Genomic DNA, 19544 nt, shown 5'->3' with positions numbered 1-19544 from the left:
ACACATTCACGCTAAAGTTGAGATAAACATATTGACGGTTTGAATTAACGAATGTTGTAAACTTGCATTCCGAGTTTAGTGTGCCAAACTACCGTTTCTCCTAAATCATTGGTTTAGATCCACGTCAATCACAGAAGTCTGGCCAATCAACTGATTGAACCCCACCGAGGAAACGGAGGGATCTGATTGGTTCACAGCGACGGCGCAGCACTGCAGAGAAATGGTCGACTGTTAGTCTATTTACATATATTAAAGGTGCCCTTGAGTGATTTGAAAAAACATTTTAAATTGTTCCCTGATATCTACATAGAGGGTATGTGGCTTTTTTATGGCCGAAAATTGTCCAGATATGGTTTTACAGCTCCATTTATAACCCCACAAATAGCCCCTAGAATGAAAAGGTCTGTTTTTGCCTTATTTGGAAGGCTCATGAATAGTAATATGGTGCTCCGCTCTGATTGGCTGTTTCACTGTTCGGCTCCTTCCAGTAGCTCACACTGATAGCGAACAAATCTGTACTGTACGGCGTGAACGATGGAGAGTTTTGGTATTCAACCTTATATGTTTGAGCCTGTTTCTGACGAAGATGCAGATGTAGAGGAACAACCAATTTTGTTGCGATTGGCCATAGACGTTTCTGAGTTGTAAGTTAGTCTTTATTTTCAGTATGCACCTGCAAAACGTAACTGTTACGTCAATGGAACTAGCATATAGCGTTAACTTTACACTATAACTCATAACGTCAGTATTTGCAACTTTGTTTTTAGCATTGTAAAAAAAAATAATTGTAATAATGTGTCGCTGTATGGTTTTACAATGATAGCTTCTTCACTTTGCAATAACAACTCTAAACAACGAACGAAAATTTGTTTCTAATATATTGACATTACCGATATGATTTTAAATTTGATTTATTTAGCCAACCAAAGTAAAGCATAGAAGACATTCCAAAAAAGCAGTGTCATGTTTACTACTCAGCTGCCGTAGTGTGATTACGATTTAGCTATTAGTAACAAAAACTTACATCGTCTATAAATATCTTTTTCCACAGGTGTACGCATACAAGTCATACAAGTTCTCAGTAAATAAAAATATTTGAAAAAAAGTGACTAAATGTCTTGTCAAATGACTATCGTTTCAGTTTGAACGGTGTAGAAAGTTAGCTATAAGGATCGAGTATCTGTAGCTATCTGTAAGCAAATAAACTAACATAGTTAGCTTCGGTGTAATGTGTTGTTGGTTAAATATAGGTCAAATTATAATTATATCCGACAAAAGAGAATTGGCATATGTATCTACGGTTATGTTATAGATTTATATAACAAAGACAGTAATAAATTTTAACCTCACCGTTAATAGTAGTTACGTAAACTTTGCTATTTGTTACTGTACTAGCATCTTGCATTAGATCTAGACAACACTGGGTACATGGTCGTTAATGTTGTTAGCTCACTAAGAAACTTTACATTTAATCAGAAATAGTTTCTACAGCCAAGATGTGGATAAAAGCACTACTTACTGCTTGCGGGAATATAGTTGGAATTACCCCTTTCTTCAGTGTCAAACGCTGAGCGAAGCCTGCTTGATATTGTCCCAGGTTAGAAAAGCTGTCCGTGGTGAAATGGGCAGAGCAAACTAACAACTTTGAGTTAAATTGTTCCGGTATCCGGTTATAGATAAACATCAGCCATGCCTTTTGACAGTTTTTTTCTGGAGGAAGACTATGAAAAGTTTTCACATCCCCTTCACAGCCTGGAACATAACATTTATTTCCATGATCTGCCATTTTCGCTGTTATCCTCGCTTGGCTTGATTCTTCACTCTGCTTGCAGAACTTCCGATGATTCCGCTGGGCGGTTCCGCCTGGCCTGGATCATGAGCATATGCAAATATTGGGGGCGGAGTCCCCGACTGTTACGTAACAGTCGGTGTTATGTTGAGATTCGCCTGTTCTCCGGATGTATTTTAAACAAATGAGGTTTATATAAGAAGGAGGAAACAATGGGGTTTGAAACTCAGTGCATGTCTTTTCCATGTACTGAACTCTTGTTATTCAACTATGCTAAGGAAAATTCAATTTTTGATTCGAGGGCACCTTTATATCTACGAGTAGAAAGCACACGGGTGGACACCGGTTCCACTCGGAGGTTATAATACCTCGCGAATGTATTCGGTGTCGCCCAGCCTGCAGCTCTGCAAATGTCTGCAACAGAGGCGCCGTGCGCCAACGCCCAGGAAGAAGCAACACCCCGAGTGGAGTGAGCTCGCAACCCGAGGGGGCACGGCTCGCCTTGGGACTGGTACGCCAAGGCGATGGCATCCACTATCCAGTGGGCCAACCTCTGTTTGGAGACAGCCTTTCCCTTCTGCTGACCTCCAAAACAGACAAAGAGCTGCTCAGAGCTTCTGAAGCTCTGCGTACGGTCCACGTAAACGCGCAGAGCACGAACGGGACACAGCAGCGCGAGGGCTGGGTCTGCCTCCTCCGGGGGCAGTGCTTGCAGGTTCACCACCTGGTCCCTGAAGGGAGTGGTGGGAACCTTGGGCACATATCCAAGCCGGGGTCTCAAGATCACGTGAGAGTAGTCCGGCCCGAATTCCAGGCACGAATCGCTGACCGAAAATGCTTGCAGGTCCCCAACCCTCTTGAAGGAGGCGAGCGTGGTCAGGAGCACTGTCTTGAGAGACAGATGTTTCAGCTCGGCTGACTCAAGGGGCTCGAAGGGAGCTCTCCGGAGGCCCGAGAGGGCAACAGAGAGGTCCCAGGAGGGAATGAGGCGAGGCCTAGGAGGATTTAACCTCCTGGCGCCTCTGAGGAACCTGATGATCAGGTCGTGCTTTCCTAGTGACTTGCCATCAAGCACATCGTGATGCGCTGCGATGGCGGCCACATAGACCTTCAGGGTGGAAGGGGACAGCCTCCGTTCTAAACCCTCTTGAAGGAAGGAAAGCACAACACCGACCGGACATTTCCGGGGGTCCTCCCGGCGGGAGGAACACCACTCAACGAACAGACTCCACTTCATGGCATAGGCGCGCCTCGTAGAGGGGGCTCTGGCCGAAGTGATGGTGTCGACTACCGCGGACGGTAGGCCACTCAAGTCTGCCGCGTCCCGTCCAGGAGCCACACGTGGAGGTTCCACAGATCGGGACGCGGGTGCCGGGTGCGGGTCCTTCCTCAGGGGGATGCGCCAGGGATGGGCTGTCGCGAGGAGCATGAGTTCCGGGAACCAGGTCCGGTTGGGCCAGTACGGCGCAACTAGCAAGACCTGCTCCTCGTCCTCCCTGACCTTGCACAGTGTCTGTGCAAGGAGGCTCACTGGGGGAAACGCATATTTGCGTAGGCCCCGGGGCCAGCTGTGTGCCAGTGCATCCGTGCCGAGGGTCCCCTCGGTCAGCGAATAAAACAACTGGCAATGGGCGGATTCCTGAGAGGCGAACAGGTCCACCTGTGCCTCCCCGAACCGGCTCCATATCAGCTGGACCACCTGGGGGTGGAGTTTCCATTCCCCCGGGAGCGTGAGCTGTCGTGAGAGCGCGTCGGCCGCACGATTGAGCTCGCCCGGGATGTAGGAGGCGCGCAGCGACCTGAGTCGGCGCTGACTCCACAAGAGGAGACGGCGGGCGAGTTGCGACATGCGACGGGAGCGTAGACCACCCTGGTGGTTGATGTACGCTACAGTCGATGTGTTGTCCGTCCGGACCAGTACATGCTTGCCCTGCAGCAACGGTCGAAACCGGCACAGCGCAAGGAGTACTGCCAGCAACTCGAGGCAGTTGATATGCCAATGGCGATGGGGTCCTGTCCAGGAGCCCGACGCCGACTGGCTACTGCATATGGCACCCCAGCCGGTGGTGGAGGCATCTGTTGTAACAACAACATGCCTGGACACTTGTACTAGGGGCACACCGGCCCGTAGAAAAGCAAGGTCCGACCACGGGCTGAATGTGCGGCGACAACTCGGCGTGATGTCCACGCGGAGTGAGCCGCGGTGCCATGCCCACCTCGGGACTCGGTCGTGAAGCCAGTGCTGAAGCGGTCTCATATGGAGCAATCCGAGCGGCATGACCGCGGTTGCGGATGCCATATGCCCCAGGAGCCTCTGAAACTGTTTCAGTGGGACCGCTGTTTTCCGCGAGAACGAGTTCAGGCAGTTCAGCACCGACTGTGCACGCTCGTTGGTGAGACGTGCTGTCACGTTGACCGAGTCCAGCTCCACACCGAGAAAAGAGATGCTCTGCACGGGGCAGAGCTTGCTCTTTTCCCACTTGACCCGAAGCCCCAACTGGCTGAGGTGACTGAGCACCAGGTCCCTGTGTTCGCACAACTGCTCTCGGGACTGGGCCAGAATGAGCCAGTCGTCGAGGTAGTTGAGGATGCGAACGCCCACTTCCCTGAGCGGGGCAAGGGCCCCCTCTGCGACTTTGGTAAAGACGCGAGGAGACAGGGACAGCCCGAAGGGTAGGACCTTGTACTGATATACCCGCCCCTTGAACGCAAACCGTAGGAACGGTCTGTGTCGAGGAAGGATCGAGACATGAAAGTACGCATCCTTCAGGTCTATTGCTGCAAACCAATCCCGGGCGCGAACGCACGTGAGAATGCGTTTCAGCGTGAGCATCTTGAACGGGAGCTTGTGAAGGGCCCGATTCAAGACACGCAGATCCAGGATTGGTCGTAACCCCCCGCCTTTCTTGGGTACTATGAAGTAAGGGCTGTAAAACCCAGACTCCATCTCGGCACGAGGGACAGGCTCTATTGCGTCCTTCGCCAAAAGAACCGCAATCTCCGCCCGCAGGACAGAGGCGTTGGGACCTGTCACCGAGGTGAACAGAACGCCGCTGAACCTGGGGAGACGCCTGGCGAACTGAATCGCGTAGCCGAGTCTGATTGTCCGAATGAGCCAACGGGACGGGTTGGGAAGGCGTAGCCACGCCCCCAAGCTCCGTACGAGTGGAACCATCCGGACAACAGAAGTACCCACGGGGGGGCAGCAAGGAGCACTGTGGCCCAACTCGGGAGGCGGTGCGTCCCGAAGTCGAGGCTGTGAGTGGGGTCCACTCACATGGCTCCGAGTGGGCAGGGTGGCGTGGGAAGGCAGTGCGTTCCCGGGGCGAAGGAAGGAGTGGCTGGGAGAGAGGGAGCGAAGGCTCGCTCACCCCCAGCGCAGACCTTCTTATATGACCCAGAGGTTTCGGAAATTGCTCTTTTATTGAAAATGTGGGTGGAACAGAAAGAAAAAACACAGGATTTTCCCCCGGGCCCTGTCCCGGGGGAAGGAGCGGTGCGGTCACCGTCTCCCAAGCAGCAGCTTCCGAAACCTCCGGGTCTCCCGTCTCAGGGCCACTTCTTCGCCTTCTTCTTTTTCTTCGAAGGCGGTTTGGCGGTCTGGGCGGGGGGCGTGGCCTTCCTGCAGGTGGCTCGAGGAGGATGGGAGGGCTCCGATCTCACAGGAGCCGGAGCCGCAGGAGGACACCCTCGGCGAGGAGCAGACGAAGGCACGGCCCGTGGCGGATTGGTGGCATCATCACGCCTGGGCAGGATGTGCTTGATGGCTTCCGTCTGCTTTTGCACTGCCGAGAACTGCTGGGCGAAGTCCTCGACAGTGTCGCCGAAGAGGCCGGCCTGGGAGATGGGGGCGTCAAGAAAGTGAGCTTTGTCGACCTCCCTCATCTCAGCCAGGTCCAACCAAAGATGCCGTTCCTGGACCACCAGGGTGGACATCGTTTGACCCTGGGCGTGCGCCGTGACCTTCGTCGCCCGGAGGGCGAGGTCGGTCGCGGCGCGCAGCTCTTGCAGCAACCCTGGTTCAGCACTACCCTCATGCAGGTCCTTCAGAGCTTTCGCCTGATGGACCTGCAGAATAGCCATGGCGTGCAGGGCAGAAGCCGCCTGTCCAGCAGCGGAGTAAGCCTTGGCCGCGAGAGCGGCCGTGGTCTTACCCGCTTTGGAAGGGAGACGCGGACGATTCCGCCAGGTGGCCGCGGACTGCGGGCACAAGTGCACCGCAATCGCACGTTCCACCTGCGGGATGTCCACGTACCCCTTGGCGGCTCCCCCATCGAGGGTAGTGAGAGTGGAGGAGGCAGAGGACCGTAGTCTGGCAGTGTGAGGTGCCAACCAGGTCTTCTGGAGCTCCTCATGCACCTCCGGGAAGAACGGCACTGGGGCGGGACGCGGCTGAGCGCTGCGCCCCGACCCCAGAAACCAGTCATCCAGCCGCGAGCGCTCGGGACACGGTGGAGGGTTCCACTCAACCCCGATGCCCGCGGCGGCCCGGGCAAGCATGGCTGTAAGTTCAGAGTCCACCTCCGACTGAGCAACCATCCCAGAGGGCGGAAGCTCGGAGTCATCGTCGCTCTCTGAACCGTTCAGCCCACTCCCCGATGCAGCGATCGACATCCGATCCTCCTCCGGAGCGCCGAAAGTGACGTGGGGCACCCCCGAAGAGGGCCCCGCGACAGCAGGCAGCAGCTCGACGGCACATGGTGTTGTAGAGGAGTGGGAGGTTCGTGGGGACGGACCCGACAAAGTGGCTCCCACTGTGATCCTCAGATCTCCCAGAGCACTAACCGGACCGGGTAGTGACAGAGGGGCCTGGGGTAGTGACAGAGGGGCCTCTCACTTCCGTGTTAAAGAAGGAGAGACGCAACCTCAACACTAACATGGACATGCCCTCGCAGTGAGGGCATGTACCATCCACGAGCGCTGACTCAGCGTGCGGTCTACCCAGACACGTGAGACAGTGGTCGTGGCCGTCAGAAGAGGTCAGGAAACGACCGCATCCAGAAACACACGGACGAAAAGACATCTTGAAAAAGACGCTGATCGCCCGTGCTTGCTCTTTCAGTAAGCCTCACCAGCCGAAGCACCCAGGGATGGGCGTAGCACCGTCCTGTGGGCAGCGCGCCGTCACACCCACCGCTGAGCGTGCCTTTTCCCACAGCTGGAGAGACTCGAGCAGCCACCGGAACAAACAGATGATAGCAATAAAAATTGCTGTTGTTCAGGATGAACCTGTAGCAATTAAAATTGCTGTTTGCTCTTTCCTTAGAAATTCGCTCTCTTATAGAGGTGATTGATGACCGAACTGATCGGCTCCGAAGCAAAAGTATGAATGAAGGTGAGTATGCCGGCCCTATTTATACCCGTATGCCGGGGGAGGGGCCCGGCATGTAAATCTCACAGGCCAATTCCCATTGGCTTGTTTTGTATCCTTGGAGGTGATTGGGCTCCCTGGCGAGACCCCATTACGTCAGTATCGACGTAACGTCGAACGTGACTGACTGAATGGGAACTAGCCATTGCTCTGGTCTTCGTAAACAGCCGCTAGCGGTACCTGCTGGCATCTGCTAACAGCAGATGGAGATCATGCATCGGCACTCTACTGCTTTTCCTGCAGTTCCCGGATGTGAAATTTTGAATTTTCTGCCGAATTTGAACCACTGAATTTGTGGAAGTGAATTTGTGAAGCGAAATTAAATGGACCAAAAATTGCCAGTCGAATATTATAGGTTGTATTTTTAAACGGAATGAATGTTTTGGAAGTGAAATCTAAAAGGTGAATATGAATTTATTGAATTTTTAATAATGAAAATGTATGAGAAATGTTTTGAATTTAAATATTCATAGCTTAAATATATGACCATGTTGAATTTCAGTGCATAAAAATGCAAACCTTAAAAATACAATGCGTCTAAATGCAAGCACAGATAATGTAATGCATTTTTTTTTTCAATTAGTGCAATTCAACAAGCTTTTTATTTCAAAAACATTTGGCATTAATTTACTTCCATACTATGACGTCAAAGGGCAGCGAGCACTGCCTCTGCAGAAGAACGCCTACTTCATCACTGCCTGTTTAGCCCCGCCCACTGATTCACGCATGACATGCAATAGAATAGGTAGCCTAAGGCCCCGTCCACACGGAGACGTGTTTTTATGAATACGCACAAATTTTGTATCGGATAGCAGTTTCGTCCACACGGATCCGGCGTTTTCAGAAGGTGAAACCGCTATTTTTTGAAACCGGGTCCCAGAGTGGATAAATCTGAAAACGCTGTCTTTGCATTTACGTGTGTACAGCCTATCCGTATATTTTGTGAAACGATGATGTCATCACCCCACGTGTCGACCCTAGTCAGACTCCGCTTACAGCACAAAACAGCAGCAACAGGTTTATGCGCATGCTCCAAGTCTTATTCGCTGTTTTAAGTGTATCTCTGTGGCAGAATTACAGTGCCACATACTGGTCTGGCATGTATACTACATCATTTTGAGTCATTTCAGTGGTTTTGTGTGGACGAAGATATTTCTTCAGACGAGGAAAAAAAAGATCGGATAGGGTAAGCTACGACTTCGTGTGAGCGTAGCCTAAGTCATAGACATTAGGCGTAAGTAACACAGGCCTACGTGGGGCTAAACCAGATCGAGCTACCAAGCAATAAACAAAAGTTGAGGATTACAAAATACTGTGCAGTGCCTGGACTCGACAGTAACGCAACAACATGTAAGTAACTGTGTTAATTCTAATGCCTGATCTGATATTAATGATTCATGTACAGTCAGATGTTCTTTGTCTGTGTGTCTGTAAATCAAACCCGTGACTAAATGTCAACTGTGTTGTTTCTCTTAGTAGGATTAAAATAATCTGTTATTTAAAGGTGATTAAATTATATAAAGAATTTATCAGTGAGTGACTCGCAAAACTCCCATTTTATTCAACGAATCTCTTAGTTATATCGTGTTTGCACTGTAAGTGAAGATGAAAGCATTTGTTAGTGTACAGAAATTTAGTTGCAATGACGAGATCACTTCTTTCATGCGCTCAACAACATGTCTGTGATCGGCTACACGCTCATCACTGCAACCTTTCATGCCACTATCTAAATATAATGCCATAGATCTAAATGAAATGCAACACTTTTCACGATTAGTCAACCTTGAGAGCTGTAATAGTAAAAACACGCTAATAGAGAGAGTAATATGTTATTTTATATGAAAAATATATTCATATGAAATATGCTATTTCAAATGGAAAGATGTTAGCCAATCACAGCAGTGGGCGTTTACACTGAAGTCTCACAGCAAAATAAAACAACACAGTTCATGACCTCTTTAAGATATTTTTGATGAAATCCGAGGGTATCTGATCCACACATAGGCAGCAACGTCATTGCACCTTTTGATGTCCAGAAAGGTAGTTAAAAACATGGTTAAAATAGTCAACGTGACTACAGTGGTTCAACCTTAATGCTATGAAGCGACGAGAATACTTTTTGTGCGCAAAAACAAAACAAAAAAAATAACGACTTTATTCAACAATTTGAACCGTAGTCATACATAGTGAACTCAATGCAGGCTTCCTTGTTTACGTCCGAATGCCGGCTTATTATTTGCCGAATCCTGTGTCAGCATCACATGCATACGCCGCGCTGCTCACGTGTTCAGCTTCAGCTACATTCTAAATAATGTATTTATGCAGTACTGCTGTAGCTGCTGCTGTTTAGTGTTGTGACATTCCTCCATGTTCAAAAATAGTAGGCTAGTGATTGTGCTGGGCAAACTCCATATTAATGCTTCCAAACTTGATTGGCTGATTGGAACAGTATACGATTGTGATTCCTATTTCATTACGGTGGCAGGCCATTTGCCAATTTAGCAGACATTAAAAACTTTGACATTAAACTCAGACATTAAAAACCTATACTGTTCACATAGATCTAAATCTCATTCAAGAATTGAGCCAAAGCTCAGGAGTTTGATTGACAAGCGAAAAAAATATCACTCATCACTTAATGAAAGCTTAAAAATGAAGGCCTGATTTTTTTCAGGGGCCTTGTCACAGGTCTGTTGATTTTGAATTTCTGTGTTACTTTTGCTATATTTTCACACTTAAAACAATGATTTGGTAATCCTCTTGTAGCCTACTCTTTTGTGCTAAGAAATAAGTATCCTGACAGTTCTCTCCCAAGTGGTTCCATTGTTGTCAGTATTAAGTCTGAGAATGATTCATTGGGCTAACACTGTTAGACCTTGCTGTAGAAAAACGGCCAAATTCTGACAGTAACAAACCATTTTCCATTAAAACTGTAATATACTGTAGAAAACAATGCATTCTGGGTAATATTTGTCATTTTCGAGAAAATAGCCTTCAGGAATGTACTGTGAGTTAACATCGCTCAAAGTCGACACTCAGAGGCTGTGATCTAAATCACACCCTATACCCTCATTCACTATTCCCTACATTAGTTCACTAATATAGTCCACTTGACAGAGTTAATTAAAAGAAGTGAGTGAATTCAGACACTTTATGAACACCTGATAAGCAGAATCACTGAAGGACAGAGAAACAAGTATCCAATAAAAAGAGATGAGCAGAAACACAAGAACTACAACTGACTTCAGCCACACTGAGTGTCAAACCAGTTTACAAACCTGTTTGACATTATTTCTTTTATACATGTACAAAAGTTCTTGTTGAGAATTAACAGATATGGATGTTGATGTTTTATTGAAAATAAAAAATTATTGAAGTTTGCAGTCACCATCGTGGTGACCAGTGTCTGCTTTAGTTGGGCTCTTGACTCTTTTACATTAGTTTTCTCAGGCTGCTGTAACTGAGTGTGGTTGCTGATGCAGTGAAAATCTTTTTATTTAAAATGTTTTTATTGAATTCTAAAGAAATAAGTTCATAATAATAATATGCATATGTTATTAGCATATAATTAAAGTTAGTTAGTAAATTTAAATGGCAGTCTGAGGGAGTTGGTTTCTGCAAATGAAATGAGGTAACACAAGTTTTAATTTAGTGAATGGTATCTTTACAGTAACATACTGTAGATTACAGTAAATAACTGTACAATCAATAGTAAATCACTGGCAACAGTGTTGACAAGCCTGGCTTGTTTTCTAATCTTGTTTTATGATACAGCCCTTTGGATTGATCCTGTTTGAGTTAAAGTGGTTGTGTAGTGTCTTGTTTGTGTTTTGACTTATAAGGATCTTCTTCGTTGTGTGTTTTATTACAGCCACCAAACCTGACATTTACTACAACATGTTTTTTTTTTTTTTTTTAAGCATTTTAATATGTTTGAAGAACCAACAAATAACGGAACATACAATAAGGTTATGAGGTAACATAGTAGAATACATACATTAATGCATATTATATAATAAAAAATAACAAGGTGCCTTTGTTCAGTTATTCTACCAGCTGTAAAGCATAAACAATGAAAGTAATTTAAAATACTAAAAAAAAAAAAAGAATATCTATAGCTCTGACATTGTTTATTTACAATTATTTACAGGTTTTTTATGATAAATATTTAAATTGACTGAGCTGTGTTGCATCTATATTTCAAATTTGTGGCTGAAAGAAGCTCAGTGAAAGTTAAATCACATAATTCATGTAACATTTTAAAAACCAATAAGCTACAAGTTTATCAACATACAATTGTTTCATATATTTTGGAGTTGGGAACCATGGAGGTTTTGAACCTCGAGGGACGTTTACCCTCGTCCAAAAACCTTACAAAAGTTGATTGCATGTACTAGCTTGTTGCGAAGTGTGTTGATATCGCTGTATTTGGGAAGAATTAATCTGCCAAAACAGGTCTGGGCCTCTGGTAAACGGTCATCTGGATCAGGACCGTCTGACTGACGAATCTTCAGAGAGCACATTGAGAAACCTCCCACAGGTACACGTTTCCTTCCATACAAGAACACTGAAGAAAAATAGAGTGAGGCAATAAAGTTAACATTTCTTAAATGTCCATATGATGTTGTTGTTGCATCAAAAAAATAAAAAAATAAATAAAAGAAATTCATATGTTCAAGTTAAAGCTTACTCAGAAATTTCTTCTTATTCTCTTCAGAGAACTCAAAGAAAACAGTCCAGAAGTTCTTGATAAGCTCATCAGAGGCAGAACAGCTTTCATAGGAAGCAGACTGAAGATGAAACAAAAAGTCTTACTAAATGTGTTAAATACTTGTTAGAAATTTGCCAGTTTTGTAAAAACATTTACCGTTTGAAGCTCCTTCCATTCATATTTAGGGGAGCCTTGAAGAAGCTCCTGGAGTTCCTCAGGGTGGAACATGCTCCAGATATCGAGAGGACAGCCCTTAGAGAAACCTCTTGAAAAATGCTTGAACTGATTCTTCACGGACTTGTTGAAAACAAAGTCGACATACAAATCCACATACTTCTGTCTGCAAAATAGATAGATAAACAGATGGATAGACAGACAGACAGATGATAAATAGATAGATCAATAGAACGATAGAGAGATGATAAATTGATTGATAGAGACAGATAGACAGATATAACAGTACCTGTTAACTTTGTTCACTTGAATTTGACCTCCGTTTGGAATGAGCTCTTGCCCTCTGACCTGAAACAGATAAAAGGCTAATGTAAGCATTTAAACTACAGCTGTGTACACTTATGTACAAGTGAACCATATAAACTGTATTACTGTGAAATCCAAAAAGAGTATATCCACGACGTCCTCATCCTCCTCAAGAAGGTTTTTCAAATTTCTAATGTGGGATTTTAAAAATACAATTAAAAACATGACCTGCACTGTGAAACAATGTATAAAATCGAATGGTTTTAACGGTTTACCCGGCCTCCACAGGGGACAGTTCCTCCAGATCATTCAGAGTGGGACTCAGCTTGAGCAGTTTCTTGTACAAGGCCAGTGGGAAGTTAATGTCTATGTAATGATGGTTGTACAGCGCCATTCCACAGATAACGCCAAGATAGTAAAAATCCTTATTACCTTGTGTGTGCTGAAAAGACCAAAGCATACTGATATATGGGGAAGACCACATAAGAAGGAATAAGAATTGTTTGGGGCAGAGCTTACATGAGGATTGAACCAAACCAATGAATTCCCTTGAACTTCCAGCACCTTTTTCTCCCATTTGAGAAGAGACTGGGAAAGGAGGGTGAAGAATTCTGCAGATAAGCCCCTCCAATCTATTCCATTCTCCCCGATGAACACCACCTGTACAGGAGACATTTTCATAAATATAAAGGTAAAATGCACTGTCAGACTTTTAAAATCTGATTTCAATTCTGTAATTCTTTTACCTCTAATAGATGATAAAATGAGTGGGTGTTTTGTCTGAGATACTGTAGCGTGTCTGTCAACAGTGATTCCCTGTTTACGCGCAACACGTTGTCATTTAACATGAGCATCTCTTGGTCAGGAGAGAACTGTAAGTGCATCTGCAAGTACTAAAAGAGGTACAATTATGTTAGCTTTAAAGGGAAAAAATGTAAATTCTGTCATCATTTACTATGTCATTCTAAACCTGTATGACTTTCTTCTGCGGAACACAAGTATTCTGAAGAATGCTGGTAAGCTGACAGTTTTGATGCCCATTGACCTCCATTGTATGGTTCAAGGAAAAAAGGCATTTCTCAAGATGTCCTGCATTCTTAGAAGAAAAGGCTCTATAATATAGAACCTTTAAGGAAATTATTTTTAATTCATTTTTAATTACATTTTATGAATTAAACAGCTTGTAAACATAGTTTATCATCAAATAACCTTTTAAACATGAGGGTATTATGCAATCATGTAAGACATTTCTCCTTATAGAACCTTTTTGGCATTGGGGGTTCTTTAAAATGGAGTCCAAGAATCCTAGAGTTCTATATAGAATCCCAGTGAACCTTTTTCTTTTTTTTTTTTAAATGTATTTTGTGTCCCACCTAAGAAAGAAAGTCATACAGGTTTGAGGGTAACTTGCTAAAAAATTAAGTTATTTTGCATATGTATGACTGAGTATATCCACCTCTGACTTACACAAAACATTCTCTGTTTAGATTGGGTGTCAGCTGCAAAAGGGAACTTGACCAATATTTCAATAATTCCCTGAAAGAAAGATCCATGGAAGTACTGTAAGATTTGTTAAAGTTATTGAACACAGAACATAAAAAATGTCAAGCAAAAATTTTCATATGCATCATGTCAGAAGCTTTGAATACCCACAAGGTAGTAATCTTTCAGTGTCACCAAATCATTGAAATCTTCAGTGAAACGAAGGTCCAATAAAATCATGGCCAGATTTTTCAAGGTAACTTGCAGCTATTGATGTATAGAAAAAGAGAAATTCTTGGTATTATGGTTTTTGTCCAAAAATATCTGAAACAAAATTCACTATTGCTTTGGTTCTCACCTTAACTATGAGATCATTGACCTCATGAATGATGAAATCACTGTTTGTGATGGTATTGTGGGTACTGCAACAGACCTTCACAACAGAGACAAAGAAACAACCATTATACAATGATAAGATATCCCAGATAGCATCAATGATCGAAATAATGTTGAATCAGTGTTAATGTGTCAATGTTAACTGCATTAAATCAATATCACTTTTGCACCCACAAAAAATGTTGAAATTTCAACCAAAAATCAATGGAAATGATTGAATTCATTTAATCAGGGTTACAATGTGATGTTGGTTCAACATCATGCTTACACTCTCAGAAAATGAAACACAACTTCAACTGACTTAAAGCTACACACTACACAGCCTGAAATCAACTAAAGATAAAAGAAGACAATAAATCTCTCAAGATCTCAGCAGAAGTTCTTTTTGAGAATTAACAGAGTTTTAGATGTTGATGTTTTATTGAAAATGTTTGGTCACCATTTTGGTGGTCAGTGTTTCCTTTAGTTGGGCAGTTTGACTCTTGGCTTTTTGTGTGAGTTTGTTGTCTTTGTTACAGTGCTTACTAAAACACATAATTTGTTGCAAAGAAAACCTGAAACAAATGATAGAGTGATATAGTTTTCATCATCATAAAGCAAAGTCATTTACTAATTGTTCTCATGAGCAAAAGTGCATATTTGTTTTTAACAGGTAACATTCACCAACAATGCTTTCTTGCTACAGATCAGACTTTCTGAATCTTGACTTTTAAAGTGCAAATTTTTAAAAACATTTTTAGACACACAGACATCAAAGAATCAGCATATGAATCTCAACATTGGTGACATCCTTCATGCTGCAATGCATGCTGGGAGCCACCATAGTATACAACTCGTGACTCCTAGCATGCATTGCGGCATGAAGGATGCCCAACTAAAGGAACCACTGACCACCAAAATGGTGACGAAACATTTTCAATAAAACATCAACATCTAAACCTGTTAATTCTCAAAAAGAACTTCTGCTGAGATCTTGAGAGATTTATTGTCTTCTTTTATCTTCAGTTGATTTCAGGCTGTGTAGCTTTAGGTCATTTGTAGTTGTGTTTCATTTTCTGAGAGTGTAAGCATGATGTTGAACCAACATCACATTGTAACCCTGATTCAATGCCAATTCCATAGATTTTTTGTTGAAATTTCAACATTGATTCAACATTAATTGAGGGTGCAAAAGTGATATTGATTCAATGCAGTTAACGTTGACACATTAACATTGATTCAATATTATTTCAATCATTGATGCTATCTGGGTAAATTTCATCTTGAGATCAAATGTTTAAAAAACGCACCTCATAGAGCATCTGAAGGATCTGCAAAAAGTTCTGCATGTGTCTAATTAAGTCATGGCCAGTTTTACCACAAGAAATCTGGCCAATCAGCTCAGCAGATTCTTTGTGAAATAACTTCACCAAGCCTTTGAGCCAATCATCAGGGAGTTTGGACCAGTACATCTCTGAGAATATATCATACAAATACTTAGACAAATACAACAAGGACAACAAAACAAAGGATGTAAATGTCCACCAGCTTTACCTAACACCTTGCGAGCAGCTGGATTCAACTGAAGGATTTTGGAGGCCAGTGCTCCAGTGAGTTCAGTTCTTTTTTTCCGAAATCCTCTGATGAGCTCAGGGAGGAGGAGGTAAAGTCTCAGAGATTCAACACCAGTTGGATTTGGATTCAGAGACGGCAGCAGTTTCTGTTGAACCACCTTCACTACCTGAGGTACAAAAAAACATCAACTGCATCTTACTGTTTAAAATTTAATGAACATGTTTAGTAAATGTTGGATTCATCATTACCTCTGATATCAACCTTTCATTCTCTGATAACTTTGCAAAGGATGTTTTAACCAGATCAAAATCCAACCCACAATGCTCCACAGACGTCTGATAATGTTCATCACAACTACAAAGACAGAACGTTACATCAAATCTGTGATGGAAGAAATCATTTTTGGCATAAGGAGGAGAAATTACTAGATAATACTATGTAATGTTACCTTGTTTTGAGAAAACTTCCATTCAGAGAGGCAGCAGAGGAGAACACTGTGTTTATTTCCCTGTAAATATCAAAACAACACTTTTTAGACCATTTATTTATATGTATCACTATAATATATAAAATTGCTCAATTACATTATTAGGTCACAACCTCTAATCAAATAATAGCAAGAATCCTACATAAGATTAAGATCCACACACTAAATTGTTGAAAGAATATGTGTATTTTCAGTCATCTTTAGTCAGATTGTGACTGTGCCTCAGGTCCTGTTTCCACCTGGTGTTAAGCTGCATTTGGTCGTTCAGATCACTATAGACGAGGGAGAAACTGTGCTACAATACTACCGTCAATAAATTCTTCTCCCCACAAGAACACTGGTCAAGCTTACTTATTTTATGTATTAGAGAAATATAATAAATTGGCGAGCCACCCAAACAACTGCTCAGCCAAATACAGCAAAATCTAAATACATAAATATAAATACTAACAAAAAAAACAAAACATAAATACTATCTGGAATTTCTGCTATTTACTTTACTAAGTTTAAAAAGAAGGACACATGCAACACACAGCTCCACATGCATTTTCACAATATTTTAAGAGCAACATGGACATAGTATACAATTTATAGCAATATCATAAAAAAAATCATGTGAATAGATAAATCAAACACTCACTTCTTTATTACTTTCCATGAATCCCTTTCAGACACCCATCGGTCAATCATTCTGTCATTTAATGTCAAAACCCCTCTGAGAGTGGATTTTGGCTTACTTTCAAGCTCCTACAAATAATATAACATAGTAAAAATATTATCCTACAATAATTTATATGTTAAACTATTTATGAATGAAAACTGCCTGTCTTACTTTGAAAAACAAGGCAAATGAATGATTCTCCCCAGCGATGAGTTTTTCAATCATATATTCATGATCACATTCTGTGTGCAACATTTAGTTTAGAGCTCTGAGCAACATGACGAGTAAAACAATATTCATAACAAAATAATATACTGTTAAAAGATCTACCATTTGACAGATCCACCGGTAAAGGCACAGACTGCTTGATCATTTCTCCATTTCCCAGCTGCCCTTGCATCCCACATCCAAATGAGTAGATCAGTTTTGACGATGAGACTGATACGAGTGTGTGACGTCTTTATACAAGAAAAAAAAAGTTACTGAATCGGACTTGAACCATAAAAAGACGTGTATTAGGGCTATTTATCTTAACCATGTGAGGATCATTATGTGCTTATTAGCCCTAAAGAAGGTGCACTGTGAAATCAGCACAACTGCTCTGAAACACTGATTGCTTGTGAAAAGTCTAGTTTACCTCCCACATGTGACCTGTGACACTTTAGATCCCCACAGTTCAGCAACCACCCGCGGATGATGTTCATCTTTAAACGAGTTGTGCCCAAGCTGACCAAAACCTCCAGATCCAAATGTGAACACTGTGCCGCCCTGAAACATAAACTGTTTACTACATTTTCTGTTAAAGGGTTAGTTCACCCAAAAATTTAATTTCTTTCATCAAGTACACACCCTCATGTCGTTCTAAACCTGTAAGAGCTTCGTTCATCTTCGGAACACAAATTAAGATATTTTTGATGAAATCCAAGGGTTTCTGAACCACACATAGGAAGCAGCGTCATTGCACCTTTTGCAGTCCAAAACTGTAGTAAAAGACATCATTAAAATGATGATGTTGCTGCCAGTGTGTGGTTCATATACCCTCGTAATTTATCAAAAATATCTTAATTTGTGTTCCGAAGATGAAAGAAGCTCTTATGGTTTGGTACAACATGAGGGTGAATACTTAATCGCAGAAATTTTGTTTTGGGGTGAACTAACCCTTTAAGCTTATTTAATCTTTTTATCTGATATATAAAACATAAATGTATGATCTGTTACAACATACTACCTTTGATAGAGTGGCAGTGTGTTTTCCTCCACATGAGATGGACACAGTTTTCTTTCGGTTCAGACTATTTACAACCGTTGGGATGTGTCTGTCTGTGGTGAAAAAACATCATGCTTTGATTTAGATTTGACACAGTATTGCACAAATGTAGTACATTTAAATGTGCTTTTATACTATTACTGGTTTAGTTTGTACATGAAGTATTCAGACCTGTAGTGTCTCCGAGGCCCAGCTGTCCAGCCGAGTTCTTTCCCCATCCGAACACGACTCCAGAGAGAGACAACACAAAGCTGTGGTCTCCTCCAGCGCTGATCTGAGCCAGTGGGATCCCACACAGACTCTTCACCTGTTGAGCTGACGGAGATCCAGGATGTTCTTTCCTCAAACCCAGCTGACCGTGAGAGTTTTCACCCCATACGAACAACTGACCATCTGAAAGACCAACAACAGCTCTGCATATCTACACTCAAATGCCAATCAATTCATGTCAATCATGAGATGTCAAAAGATTAAAACATCAGATGTTACATGAAATGGTGAATACCCTTGGTTAGTGCCATTGAATGCTGGTCTCCACATGTGATCTGAATCACCTGCCTTTCCAGACCTTTGAGAGGCCTGCAGAGAAAAGACAATTTGTCAGATATATATTAACATTTAAGGTAATTTATACTTTTATGCCTACAAAATCATACCTGCACACAGTAGATTTGTCCATAACGAGAACTCTTCCTGCATCAGCAAGAAGAACCGCACCCGCTCCTCCACAGACAATCGATCTGATTCTGTTATTCTTCAGCTGTAGTTGCTCTGGAGTAAATTAAATATTTTGATCAATTCAACTTCTGTTCAGTGTAAACATAAAAACAAACATGTTTTCATTTTTAATATATGACATTAAGTATTATGTAATGATAATTTTAACAATAAGAATAAAAATAGTGTAATCATACCTAGTTTTCCATTGTGATCATAGTTTTCCCCGCGCAGTCGCAGAACCGAGACTTTCCCATCCCGGATAAATCCAACAAAACTCCTTCCAGCTGACATGTCCTCAACTGATTTTGGACACATGGATCGTATTCCATAATTGCCATGTTTGACTTTGTCAGGCTTTAACAGACCGAAGCCCTCTCTGACAGGCGCTCCCCAGTAGCACAACATGTTCACTGACGGATCTCCAGCTGACTGAAGACATACTGTCATAAACACGCTGATTTCAGCCAAAACGAAACTTGTTCTATTTCCTACTAAATGAAAGTGTTTGGGAATCATGCCATGCTTGGTGCTTTAAATTGAGAGTGATTAGATAAAAAGTACATCAAAGAAAACATATAGAGGAATGAGGACAGTTAATTGGAAAAAGAAACAAAAACCTAAGGGAT

General features: G+C 42.8%; 1 protein-coding gene across 1 annotated transcript; it reads right to left on the bottom strand.

Moving 5' to 3' along the window:
- Positions 1-11273: 11273 nt before the first annotated feature.
- LOC125271939 (probable E3 ubiquitin-protein ligase HERC3) lies at positions 11274-19544 on the bottom strand. The gene is made up of 24 exons (XM_048196318.1): positions 19113-19544; positions 18855-18969; positions 18704-18777; positions 18370-18591; positions 18160-18251; positions 17569-17699; positions 17262-17389; positions 17103-17173; positions 16911-17017; positions 16232-16291; positions 16032-16137; positions 15763-15949; positions 15519-15682; positions 14192-14266; positions 14005-14100; positions 13819-13887; positions 13098-13244; positions 12871-13011; positions 12627-12793; positions 12478-12541; positions 12335-12393; positions 12028-12211; positions 11851-11950; positions 11274-11727 (listed from the first exon to the last, which is right to left on the bottom strand). Exons 1-24 carry the CDS (start codon positions 19432-19434, stop codon positions 11513-11515), a joined length of 3096 nt encoding a protein of 1031 aa, XP_048052275.1. The 5' UTR covers positions 19435-19544; the 3' UTR covers positions 11274-11512.

The sequence above is a fragment of the Megalobrama amblycephala genome, linkage group LG7, assembly GCF_018812025.1.
Source record: "Megalobrama amblycephala isolate DHTTF-2021 linkage group LG7, ASM1881202v1, whole genome shotgun sequence".
NCBI classification, from domain to species: domain Eukaryota; kingdom Metazoa; phylum Chordata; class Actinopteri; order Cypriniformes; family Xenocyprididae; genus Megalobrama; species Megalobrama amblycephala.
Note: the sequence above shows the minus strand (reverse complement) of the source record. Positions and strands in the feature narration are given on the sequence as shown.

Excerpts from the sequence above, each read along its gene's own strand:
- LOC125271939 (XM_048196318.1), bottom strand. The coding sequence starts at position 19,434 with ATGATTCCCAAACACTTTCATTTAGTAGGAAATAGAACAAGTTTCGTT. Across the intron at positions 16,138-16,231 it reads GGAAGTTTTCTCAAAACAAG|TTGTGATGAACATTATCAGA; the intron begins GTAACATTACAT and ends CTGTCTTTGTAG. Across the intron at positions 11,951-12,027 it reads AATGGAAGGAGCTTCAAACG|TCTGCTTCCTATGAAAGCTG; the intron begins GTAAATGTTTTT and ends TTTCATCTTCAG.